At 36.9% G+C, this 14,141-nt stretch overlaps 1 protein-coding gene across 4 annotated transcripts in view; it reads right to left on the minus strand.

The window, feature by feature from the left end:
- Positions 1-660: 660 nt before the first annotated feature.
- Positions 661-14,141, minus strand: part of LOC119568146 (coiled-coil domain-containing protein 115-like) — a 42,956-nt gene continuing 29,475 nt past the window's right edge. For 2 of the 4 annotated variants that reach the window (XM_037916547.1, XM_037916544.1), the window contains exons 2-3: positions 10,491-10,591; positions 661-3,836 (exon numbers count right to left, since the gene is read on the minus strand). In XM_037916547.1, coding sequence (XP_037772475.1) covers positions 3,249-3,836; positions 10,491-10,586 — 684 coding nt within the window. In that variant the 5' untranslated portion in view covers positions 10,587-10,591 and the 3' untranslated portion in view covers positions 661-3,248. Of the gene's footprint in view, positions 3,837-9,773; positions 9,892-10,490; positions 10,592-13,169; positions 13,193-14,141 lie in introns of those variants that run through there. The other 2 variants (XM_037916543.1, XM_037916548.1) reach the window with 2 other exon arrangements.

Genomic DNA, 14,141 nt, shown 5'->3' on the forward strand with positions numbered 1-14,141 from the left:
CGAGAAATGCGAGCAAGTCATTTTCACAGTCTGACCAGTTCTTGCCATAGACAGGACAGTCAGTTGGAGATAGGATACAAGTATTAAGGGAAGAATGAGGTTAGGCAGGCATAGGTTTACCAGCGAGGTCAGTCAGGGTAGATAGTGAACGAGCTTGGAACTCAGATGAAACTGTGACAAGGCATGAACAATCGGAACAACTGTGAAAGGAAACTTAGCCTACTCTTTTTTCAAGACATTGTTGAAGGAGAAGAGTATTTTCAGAGAAATGTACAGAGAATTACAAAGAACTGATCCCATTGGCTTGGCCAAAAAGGGTACTCAAAAGGTTTGCAGAGGTGGAAGTAGTAGAAGGATGAGGGCGAGAGGAAAATGGGGAGGTGGAGAGAGGTAGTGCTGTTGGGAGGAGGACAATAAGGGGGGTGGGGGTAGACAATGAAAAAGACTGAAGCAGAAGATGAAGTGGAAGAATTTGGGAGAGAGGAAAGGATGTATTCTGAAGGATGAGTAATGACCTGGGTGGATGATCGGAATGGATAGAGTTGACAGCTAACATCCAAGGAGGGGGCATTAGTATCAGGCGGAGCCGTGGTCAAAGGAGAGGCAGGGGTTGGGAAACCAATGAAATCAAATTTAGATAGGCTAGTTCAAATTCAAAAACAAATTCAAAAATATTTATTAAGTCTCAAAGAAATGAAATACAAATTACAGTTTACAAGAAAGTAGCAGCTGAGCCTCCCAAGTGTGGATACCCTCTTAGGGCAGCTCACTGGCAGTTACACAAACAAGGTCATGTACACGGTTTCATGGCATTTAATAAGTTAACAGTTAATGGCAAAGAAAAGATATTGAATAAACACTGTGGTTCATTGACTTGTTCACAGAGTGGACATTTAATACTGTGATAATAGATGCGATATCAGATGCCTCCTGAAAGATGGAAGATACAAGGCATCTTGTACATGAGATGGAAGATTATTCCATACAATCAAGCAAGCCTTAATGCCTCTAATTAGTGTAAAAAATCTTCATTACTGGCCATGGTGAGCCTGAAATAAATAGGAAGAGGAAACAGTCTAACCCTCAGGGTCCCCAGGAGGGGTTAGGGCTAGACAATCAACCGAGGGAATACCGAGACCATGTCTCCCGGAGGCCGTTCGCGACTGACACAAAGCCAACCTTTCAGCATCCTTTCAGCACGGCTCTTACAGCTTAGGAAGGGGGCAGAAGAAGGGGATGATGATGAAGAGAAAGAGAGGAAAGGGGGGAGGGCAGGGAGAAAAGACCAGTCGAGGCAAGGGCTGAGTGATCTCTTACATTGTGCCCCAGTCTCCGTCTCCAAAGCGCTCCCCCCCCCCCTCAAGATGACAACGAGCAAGGGATTAGGGGAGTATATTTTGACCAAGCATATCAATTTTATCTGAAATAAGTGTATACTACTGCACTACAAAATACTAATGAAATTGATCCATGTAGTGACCCTATATTTCATAAAATTAATGAAAATAATCTATAATCTCCAGGTATTATTACAACTGAAAACTAACCTTTTATTTACTTATTAATTTTAAGACATTTAGCCACAGCACCATATTCCACCATAATATGTCATTGATATGATAAGTTAATTCAAAAGCCATTTGTTAAAACCATTCAGTAACAATAATTTTGTAGTAATTTCCATAAATTTAAATTTTGTTATTTGCTCTTCAATGGACATACTAATTATGATGCTTTTCTTTTCCTCATATGACACAATAAACATAATTTTCTTTCTTACTTTCTCATCCTTGCTTGTCATAAAGTAATTCTACAGAACTACAAGACATGTGTAACACATTATGGCATACAAAACACTTTTTTTCCCTGCTATTGAACTCCATGCAATTCAAATGTTTTTATCTTTACAATTATACAATTATAATGCTTTTACTTACTAGACTACCCCTGTAACTTACAATATAAATATTACCACCTTAACATCTTACCTTTATGTACTCAGGAATTTCCATATTCCTTTCTCTTTTTTCTCATTTTTCCTTTTCCATTATCCTCTTTTAGGTCTCTTCCACACAATCAAACCGTGCCCAGCTAACTGAGCGTTGACGAACACAAGGGGGTGTTGGCATTTGTCCATCCACAGCCAGCAGCAAACTACCAGACAGACGGCAGTATCTGGTGATTTCGCTCTACTTTATTAATATTATACTATTATCAAATTTTTCCCAACAAATAGGCATTAAGTGAGTGTCCATCTTACAGTGCTCAATCTTATGAACAGGGCTTTATAAACAAGCATATCATCATTTTTTTTGTATGTGTAATTTTATAAACTATTACATTTCAAATTTTATCTTTTATTAAAGTAAAGTACCTTCTCACCCTTCCACTTGTATTATTTGTCAATTTGCTATCTATTACCACTTTTCAACACTAATCATCTGACAGCAGTTACTATATGATTGAATATCTTTTTTAAAAAATCTGATGTGTGCTTATGAATAATTTATGAATATTTCACTTTTCTCATTACATTCTGTATATGGTATTACCACACATAAATATATATCTACATTGTACACTGTAGGCCTTACATTTAGAATGAAAATATAAGATATATTTTGAAAAAAATTTAATCAACATTTTGTCACCGGAAAAACTTTTTCAGATGAGCAAGGATATTCAAACCCTTTTGCATTTACCATTTAATGTGCAAGTTATACAAGTGTCCATGCTATACCCTGACTTCTTATCCTCTTATCATTAGTATCATTAAGGCATTGTAATGGTGACAGTACAAAATAAAGATCTATCGTCTCCCTTAAACATATCTGTATGTGATTTGTTCTTTACTTTTTCTTAGAATACCTGTATCAGTCAATTTACTTTAATATCACATACCAAGTACATATTCTGAGAGTGCATGGCTATCTTCTGAAGAGTAAAAGAGGATTATAACTGTTATTCTCATCTGCTTTCTCCTTTTTTTTCTATATCTATAGTATATTCATAGCTATTTATAATCTGCAGATGTTTGTAGCTATATTGTGTACTATGGAATGCATATCAGAACTGAAAAAGAAATGCTTCAATAACTATCCTGAAGCTAAAAGCAAACTCAAAACCTTCCCAGAGGGGTTAAAAACCATAAAAATCTTTGCAAATAACCTTTACCATTAGGAATGTAAATGTCTCAAGCACGCTTTTTCCCTCTCCTTGAGCAACCCCTCATAGTCAAGCCACAGCGATCAAGATTCCTTCTCGATGTTATCAATTTTTGACTTGATTTTAGCCAGGCGCTTGTACTCGTTACACACTGCTTTTAACTGTCCTAATAAAGTGGCACACTTTGCACTTATTTGAATTGCAGTCTTGAAATCCGTCTGCGCTTGTTTGAGAGTCTGTGGTGGCAAAACTGAAAACCATCTGATAGGATCTCTATTAATGACTTTCTTTTTCATTTGATCTGTACTGTATTGTTCTCTGTCCTCTTCTCTGTCTTCGGGCGGTTCTCCTTGTAAATTGGAGATCCTCTGCCGCAACCCTTCTACGGGATCATCTTCCTGAGTGTACATGTCGGACAAGTTGTCTTCTTCCACCTCAACGGGGAGAGACACAACAGGATCTGCAAATTCCGTGTTCATCTCCTGGTAGATGACTTCCCCGTCGTATCTTTCAATCCTGACCGGTGTCGAGACGACTGACACGAGGGGATCTACTTCTCTCTCCTCTGATGGCAACTGCAAGGTACTGATGGCATTGCAACCCAGGACGTAGCGAGTTTTGCCCAGCAAGAAGAAGCCACTTCGCATATGCTCTTCTAAGATCATCTTCGTCTGAAAAGAAAAAATAAATAAATAAATATAATGATGGTATATAGTTCCATTAAGAAAAAAACACAAACAGAATGAAATAACAAGTGGCAAGTTGATCTCAGTTGGTTAGTATTAGCAAACATGTCAAGTTAGCTTTTAACAAATCCGTAATTATAACAGGCATTCCTTGACACAGCCCTCTACACCAGATCACTACTTTCTAACTTTCCACACATTTAGCCTCAGATCTATAGAGAAAGATGGAGCTAACATGTGAATTCAACTGTCTGTTCTCGACGAGCATTGACCCAGCAAAGATGATAATTTTAACTGGTATCTAAATTCTCAATACTATGGACAAAACTAACTCTTCTATCTTTTATTCATGACTTTTTTCTCTATTCAAGAATAACTTCCCTTCCCACAGGTCATCCTTATATTCATTTTAATCTATCATCACTTGTCAATATTTTTGCATATTCATCATCATAATCATCATCCACAATGCAGCGTAGCTTTGGTGTAGCTTTTTCAAGAGTCCTATTCCAGGCTGACCAATCATGGGGAGTGACAATTATTTCATCTACTTCTCTTTACAGTCTTTTCTCAGGTCATATTAGGTCTAATTGCAAATTGAATAACTCTGACTGGTTTATGCCATCTCAATGCACCCCAGTAGGCTCTCAAAGAGAATTAGCAATCCCCAGTTTCTGTACCAAGATCACCAGAACTGAGCTGTTAATTATACTGATAATTTGATAAAAAAGAATTCAATGCATTACTGTTCCATCGCAGGATCTTATACAAGGAAATGTGAATGCCAAGGTCTTCCTTACATGCATATAAGTACTTTTCAGATAGATGTTGTAGACACACAAACCTTGTAGACATTAATAATCTATGAGTGGTAAGGATATGTAGCAGCTGCTTGAGCTTTCTGTAAGCAATCTTGATTCTTGTAATGGAAGCCAATTCACTGCCACTACCAGCTGCTGGCAAGACACCACACTAATAGGATACCACTACTTCAAGTGCATTCTGATTGATCTCGATTTCTTCCAAAAATTTCCCCAGAGGGAGCTGCCTCCAAAAAAATTGTTGCTGACTCTGGCATCACAGACTGAGCAAGGACATTTACCTGTTTCTATTACAATATCATAATCCACACTTCTAATCATAATCTTGGTCTTCACATTGACTCAATATCCCTTCCTCCCCAAGCCCCCTTTCCAAAGCACCTTCCTCCTTTCAAGGGTTTCTGTCACTATGAACAGATCTACTGCATGTAGTTCATGGAGACTTTCAATTCAGAAATCCCTAGACAGCAATATCATAGGCAGTAGAAAGCTAAACTGAACCCTTGTGATCTCCCATTTTCACTTCGCTGTTGCATGAATCACCAACTCTGACTACAGTACTTCAACCGTACCAGCCATTTCTCCACTCCTATCTAACACATAGCCCACAAAAATTTTCTGGGGATTTGGTCAACATCCTTTTCAAAGTCACTGATCTCCAAAATATAGCTGTTTTTTGGTAACTAAATATTTCTTATGTAGTTGCCAATGATGAAGATGGTATCTTTTGTGCCCTGACCTGGCAAAGGAGTAAACTGCATGGCATTAACCCATTGGATCCGGATGCTTCACTGCCATCATGTGGCCCAAAATATCAGTATTAGGCTTACTTGAGCAGTCACTCTCATGGGTGTGCAGCTTGTAGGCCAGGCGCTTGCAAACGCTCATGTGCGGTGACAAGACTCTATGCCTCCCTCTTGCAATGTTATTTTCTCTTTTGCTGTATAAGCATTTTTAGCTTTTTAGCCATTTTCCAATTTCTATATATGTCATTTGATTTGCTTTATCCACATGGAAATAGGTTGTTTTCCTTGCACAGACTCCATATCATCTCTCTAGGTAGTCCAAAACTTAATACAATAATAATAACAATAAGTAACATTTCATTATTTGTGTAATTTTATTATTTTTTTATAATATTCAATCTTCTGCAATACAACCAGCACTGCTGGTCATGGCAGCCAGAAATAGGATCCTGAGCAACAGAGTACTCCTTGGAGCCAGTTTTCTTCCAGCCATGGCTCACAGATCATACATTCCACACTCATTTATCAATGGAAATAATGCAAAAGTCTCTTCTTAAATATCAAATGAGTCTAATCATCCTCCAAGAGCTTTGTTCACTCATGGTAAGACATTTTCATCACCCCAGTCTTCAGCCCAAATCCTCCCAACAGCAAGTTCACCTCCCCCCAGCCCACAGCCAAATCTTCCCATGACAGCATATTCATATCACCCACCCCTCAAGCCAAATTTTTTCATGACGTGACAGTCACATCATCTGGATCATAGGGGTTAACCACTTTCCTGGTAAGGTTGTCTGCCACTTTCTTTTTATCTTGATCCAGTAATTTCATGCCTCTGTAGCTGTGCAACAGAGTGCATACTATGATGACCATTCCATGATCTACATGTACATCAAAAAATGACTCTTAAAACAAAAAGACTTTTCCTTTTCTAGAAATGTGTGCCATACCAAAAGATATTCTAATTATATTTAATCATTAGATTAAATATCCCCGTATTACTTGATTAATATCTACTTCTACGTTATTCTAAGTTATAAAAAACTGTTTTCATACAAATATCAATTCTAAAATGCTACGAACTTTGAATCAGGTAGTATTTCATTTTAACTCCTATGATTTGGATGACATAACCATCCTGTCATGAAAAAATCTGGCTTGAGGGGCGGGTGACAGGAACATGGCGTCATGGAAAAAACTGCCTGAGGGCCAAGGTGACAGGAACTTGCTATCACGACAATTTCGGATGAAGATTAGGGGGATGAGAATGACTTGCCATGAGCGCACAAATCTCTTGGAGGGTGATTGGACTCAGAGGGCATTTAGGGAAGGAGCTTATTTCCTTCAGTAATCAAGTGTGAAATATACCATCCATGAGACATGACTGGAAGAACACCATCCCAGGGAGGACATTATTTCCATGCTCAAGCTCCTCCTCCTGACTGGCTCAACAGAAAACAGAATATCACAAAAAAATTCAAATCGCACTAATAACAAAATGTTACTTACTGTTACCATTACTGCCCTAGAGAGATGATATGGAGTCTATTACCATGTGGATAAAGCAAATCAAATGACAAACATGGCCATGCATCTGCCAGAGTGGCCGCTCAGGTAAGCCTAATGCCCGTGGAAAGGAACTGGGGACCCTACCACGTACTCACTCCAAGAGCATCACAACAGGAAAACTACAATTAAGTATCATGCTGTGACCACGGCGGCTCAGACATGAACCTACCGTTAAAAGAAAGAAGCAGGCAGTGCAGCATCTGGATCCCAGGAGTTAATAGTTAATAGTCAAAGTCCTTCCAGTATTTTTTATATAAAATCTCCATAAGAGTACATATCATTATGCATCTACACATCATGATTTGGATTTTAGAATTGAATCCAAGCCTGAGGGACCAAGTTCCTCAGATACACAGACAGTGTAAAATGAAATGAGAAAATGAAAATGAAAACAGCTCAGAATGCAAAAACAGGTTACGACATTGATAAGCACAGCACTCATCCAAACCTTAATATTCATCCAAAAAACATTCATCAAATAAATATTACTCATCAACAACCTGTACAAGAGAAAACACCAAAGAGATTAATATCCTCTATAAGAAAAATTTTTAACGAGAATTATCAAATTTGGATGGGGAATGCTAATAATTATTAGTGAAGTTTAACGAAGAAGATATTATAAAAACAAAATTGTGGAAAAATTTTAAAATGCAGGAAAAAAATGACAGTAGTAATTATCAGTACCCACTTAAAATATCAAAGTAAATTAACATTACAGATGAAACGTTGGTAATAAACCCATTGGATCCGGTTGCATCACAGCAATCAGATCACAAAAAATCCGGGCCTCTGGGTTACATGAGTGGCTGCTCTGCTAGGATGCTGCTTGCAGGCCAGGCGCATGTGAACACACGTGTGCAGTGACAAGACTCTATGCCTCCTATTTGTGAAGTCATTTATTCTTTTTATGAATAAGCATTTTTAGCTTTTTGGCCATTTCCTATGTCCATATATGCCATTTGACTTGGATTATCCAGATACTAATAGTTTTTTTTTTCTCACAGATTGCAATTATCTGTTACATAACTATGTAACAATATGTTATTTTTGTAATTCTTTTTTTTTCGTAATATTCACTTTTCTGTAATACAACCTGCTCAGGGCACGAGGAATACGATGCTGAGGATGATAACGGCATCCTCCATGGGGATGCCGCTCTTCCAGTCACCTTTCACGGACATAACATTCCACGTTCATACATCGATGGGATTAATGGAAAATTGCCAAATGAGTAAAACCTCCCGATAGGTTTGTACACTCATGGCGAGTCTTTTCCATCACCTGCATCTCGACCTGCATTACCCAGATCCAAGGGGTTAAGCAAAGACTGTCCCTTAAAATACTATTCCTGAAACTATACTAATGACATCATGAACACTATATACAGAGATGCAATGAGTCATAATAATATGTTATTACAACCATTTCCATTACTCAAAAACAATCATAAAACAAAAATAAAATGTCTATTTTCTTTACATTTTTCTTCATGCTTTCCCTAACTCCCCTCCTTCTCCAAATTAACTCATAAAAATAAAAACAAATGCTGCATTTCTATAACAACCCTGAAAAAAGAAATGTGAGAGAAAAACTGATATAATCAAGATACAAGACACAAGAGGATACTACACAATGTTACTGAATAATGTAATACTTCTCAAAAAAAATGTATGTCCACAAACCAGATAGGCTTTTGCATTTTATTGACTGATATACTAACTACACATTACACTGAGAGTTCTTTATAATAACATGACTTTCCTTACTACTATATTCCTGTGCCTATTATATGAGGCATCCAGAGGTAGAGGGGTATTGCCACTAAAAGGAATAAATTAGAATAAATTGCAATTGAAGTTCATCAAGCTGAATCAATAAATTTTTGAGATGTCATATGCACGTTGTTACTCATAATCTACATATTGCCTGGTATATTTCAAGCCTAAGAAATAAAAAAAATTCATACATGTTATTTTGGCAGAAAAGCTAAATACTGGCATTAACAATATCCTGGCAATTTAACTGTTCAACCTCCAGGGAAAACCTCATACTTGCAAATTAAGAAGTCAGAAAAGAAATGACATAATATCAAAATGGGATTCTCAAATCACATTATTGTATGCCCTCCTGACTGAAACTCACACATAATCAAAATATGGCAAGGCCCTTGCTGGCTGCATGCAACAAATAACTGTAGAGGGAAAATAAAAGAACAAATCCTATTCTTAGTGAATGGCTCTGTGGACAATGCAGCATTAAAATCCTTCATATTGTCTATTTAATTCAGTGTAATGAATATGGCACCCTTTATCTCTGTGCTAACAAAGAGTAACTAAAAACATGTGAGTCATATAATGTAATGACTAGTCAGTCTTGAATCACCAGAATCAGCTTAAGCTTAACTAAAAGCATACTGAAAATGACGGAGTCCATCAACAAGATCTTTAAAAATTATCTAAAACACTACATCAGCCTTGGTGCAATCTAAAACTAATACAACAATTACAACACAATGATCTTATCAGTACTTCTAATTTTTCAAAATACATCATAAATCCATCTGTAAAATGATAAGAGCAAATGTGTAATTAATTTTTTATCATTATAGGTGAAAGTACCCATAAGAGTGAAAAAGGAATCAAAATAGAATTTGCAAAACTGTGACATGGACTTTGTCAAATTTTGAAAAACAGAAGTTACTAGCCTTGCATTTACCAATATACAATGAAAGGCCTTACTACAAAGTCCCTCTCTTTAACGAGTTACACATCACAATTTCTTACCAGATTCATCCTCCAACTCGAGGCCATTCCTCCATCCTAAGAGGCGTCAAAATACCTTCTCCTTCTGCTCTATACCTCCTGCTCATGCAAGCTGCTTGGCCAGACATCCACCATCTTCTTTTAACCAGTGAGTTAGAGTCTATAGCCACCTCTGCTTCAACCTATACATGCATTCACCTCGCATCCAGGTATTATCATACTCGTATATCCGAGCCACAGGTCCTTATATAACAGCTGCTAAAAGCAACTAAGTCTATGACTAATATGTACTTAAGTGTATAATCCCTGAAAAAAAATAGTATATATGAGGATATGAGAATAACAAAAGCCTAGAACACTTTTTACACATTACATAAATTTATAGACAAATTAGGTTTGCTGAACATTCCACAAAATTAACTTTGAACAATAAAAGAAAAAAAAATTAGAACCCTCATCATCTGCATGGTGCTGTGCAGTAAAGGCTGCAATAAGCTGGTCCATAAGAAGCATGCTGAATAAACACAAGTATACATTCCAAGCATCAATTAAAAACATAAAAAACAAATCCTTTTGCAGAAATAATCCACTGGAGGCCATATAAACTGTACAAGCTTTAACATGCTAGTCCATAACTGGCAAGCTGAATGCCCCGCATATTAAGAAAAATACGAAAGTTAAGTTTTTATTTTCTTTTAGTAAAATAATAAATCTGAAAGATACGCTTCCACTACATACTCTAATCAGCTGGTCCATAAGCGTCAGATGCTGCAGAGCCATGTGGTCCAGCCCATCGCACAGGGCCTCGCGCGTCATCTGGATACCAGTTGCCATCTTATCTGCAGAAGGGAGGAGCAATCATTATTCTGCTCAGCTGGAGCCTACGCTCCCTGGGGAAAGAAAAGGAGGCCTATTCACGAATGTTGGTTCACCAGTAGGTCTAAGACAGACCAACAGACAAAGTAGAGAGCAAGACAGTGGCACAGGTAAAAAGTGACACTGGCAGGGAGAGAACAAGACACTGACAGACACACAGTGAAAACACTGACAAACTTTGAAAATCAGACACTTGAAACAGACAGAGACTGAGACACTGACAGACATCAATAATGATAATGAGACTAACACAGGTAGCATATCAGACACTGACATATATTGAGGGTGAGAGGCAGACACACTGAGACACTAATTAAGCCTGAGACACTGCAATGATGGCGACACAAAGAGAGAGAAAAAAATAAACAGCAAGACATACAAACATAAACAAAGACTACATTCAGTTATTGTGTATTTACTTTTATGCATTAGTCTTTAATAGCTTACTTCATAACAATGTAAAATTTGGGAATACCCAGGAAATATGTCTGAAAAACTGACAAAGCCAAAACAAAGTCAAGTATAAACAAAGAGCTACTGTAGCATCACTACATGATTTGCATATTAATTCATTCTCTTTCTCTCTCTCTCTCTCTCTCTCTCTCTCTCTCTCTCTCTCTCTCTCTCTCTCTCTCTCTCTCTCTCTCTCTCTCTCTCTCTCTCTCTCTTACTCATCCCCAACTCACTCATACTTACTCATACTTACTCTTTCATACCCACTCATACTTACTCATGCCCATTCATACTTACTCATACTTAATCATACTTATTCATACTCACTAATATTTACTCATTATTACTCATACCCACTCATACTTACTCATAGCCACTCATACTTACTCATAGCCACTCATACTTACTCAGAGCCACTCATACTTACTCATACCCACTCATACTTACTCATGCTTACTCATACTTATACTAACTCATACTTACTCATACCCATTCATACTTACTCATACTCATACTTACTCATACCCATATTTACTCATACACATACTCATCCTAACTCATTCATGCACTCCTCATTCTCCAATTTCACTCAATCACTCATTCACTCACACTTAACTGCTCACACGAATCCACTCAAGAGTTCTTTCTCAATCTTTTCTACTTCACAATGAACAATCTCTTCTAAAATTGCAATACACAAGCTTTTTTTTTCTTCTTCTTCTTCTTCTTCTTCTTCTTCTTCTTCTTCTTCTTCTTCTTCTTCTTCTTCTCTTCTTCTTCTTCTTCTTCTTCTTTTTTTCATCTTCTTTTTCTTCTTCTTCTTTTCTTGATCATGAAAGGGGCTACCATATTCTATCATTTTTGGAAGATGCCATGAAACCCAAAATACAATTTGAGAAAAAAAAGAAAAAAAAGGCAATATTATATAATAAGACAGTTCTAAGGTAAAATAATATGATTATGAGATACACGCATAAGGCAATAAATTTAATTAAATAAAATCATCTAAAAAATTTATAAATAAGGCACCTGAATAATAATAAAAATAACAATAATAAAGCAAATTAATAAATAACAAAAATGAACAAGGAAATTAATAAAACAATAAAGTAAATGAATAAATCAATAAGGTAGATGAATAAGGCAATAAGGTAAAGGAACAAAACAAATAGGTAAATGAATAAAGCAATAAAGGAAATGAATAAGGCCATAATGTAAGTCAATAAGCTAACTCAATACAATAACGTTACAGTCGTACGGTAGAAAGCGTTCCCACAGAAAGGGCACATCATTCATTCATTACTCATTCAGGTCACACTCAGTTACTCCCCTATCTGAATGACGTGGATAAATACAATACAAACAAAATGATAATCAAGTGGTAAAGTGACATTTTATACTAGGCCTAAGGGACTCGTATCAATGACAATACTTGGCATTTTTTTTTTTTTCTTTCTTTTTTTTTTTTTTCTTCATCTCACTCATATGCTCTAAGAAATTAAAGTTACTGAACTTCCCCACAGTATGACTCTTTTTTAAGTGTTTTAATCTCACACAGCCAAATGACAATATGAGGGGGGGAAATGCACATTTAGTCTTGATTTAGGCAGTCTAAACCACCACCTTTGCATCACCATATATCTTTTATCAGTATTTGTTATCATCCATGTAGCACCAATCATCCCATTCATCACAATCATTTCTCATCACTAATCCTGCAGTCCTAATCACTCATCAATAACCCAGTAACCATAAACATCATCAACCAAAATTTATAACCCAATTCACCACTGATTAATACTGAGAACCAGGTAGCCCTAATTACCACTATTTAATATAGCTCTGATCACCATTCACTCCTAACCATGCAGTCCTAATTGCAACTCATCATGATTTATGCAATCTCAATCACAAAGTCCCACTCTCAACATATCTCCAACTATCCCATTTATCATTATCCATTAAACCCCAATCAATAATTATTACCCTTCATGTAACCCTAAACACTATGTCAACCAAGTTACCCAACCATATATCGGTTAGGTCACACATCCCCATACACAACTGACACTTGTTTCGTCAACCTACCCATCCTGCATCCTGCCCCAGACAAACCCCAATCAATAATCACGAGAGACTGACAACCAAACCTACCAATCACAGAGCCTGTGATTGATAAGAACTAATCTATGAGATAACAATCAACACTGGGGAGATTATCATCCAGCCTCATATTTAAATGCCAAATATAAGAATTAAGCCTGAAATCAAAAGGCAAGATTACATATGGTATGTATGTATACATGAGTAATAGCTGCCTGGAGCACTTAAAACCAGGGACAGGATCAAATTCTCATAATGAAATTCTTTAAAAATATATCAAACCTAAAGAGAAGATTGCATAGGGTACTTGTATTGCAAAGATCACTTAAATCAAAGCACAGCATCTTAAATAATGGACAGGCAAAGCATCTTCAATGAAATACAAGAAAAGTATCTTAAATTGGAGAAAGCATCATGGAAAGTCTCCTAAAATCAAAGATACCCATCACCATCCCATATCAACGAGAGAGACAGCACTCCAAGCCGAGATCCTAAACACCTAAATTTTGCTTGGGGAAAAGAACACTACATCAAGACATACCAGGAATTCAAGGAACAAAACATCGACAAACAGCCACAAAACCAAAACATGAAACAGACAGATAATACTGCGAGGACCTGCACTTTAATGCAAGTGCACCCAAGTAAAATACTCTTCCTTTACACACAAGTCTGTCTGCACTCATGAGAACTGTTGAAAGAATTAATAAAACCGGCTCTTCTGAAGTGGGGGGGGAAAAAGCAAGGTTATCATAATTAGTAATCAGCTTCTTCAACCACAGCCTCTGACTGGTCGCACTATAACATTATCTTTTCCTTCCCTTATAGCTTAATGGATGTGGGGGTGGGGAAGGTATACAGTAATGTTTGTGTGTATAGATTGATAAACAGATAAATAGATTAACAGATTACTGTCTTGTGATATGTATAATATTTGATGAATAGATAGATGGCTAG

The sequence above is a fragment of the Penaeus monodon genome, chromosome 43 (genome assembly GCF_015228065.2).
Source record: "Penaeus monodon isolate SGIC_2016 chromosome 43, NSTDA_Pmon_1, whole genome shotgun sequence".
Lineage (NCBI taxonomy): Eukaryota > Metazoa > Arthropoda > Malacostraca > Decapoda > Penaeidae > Penaeus > Penaeus monodon.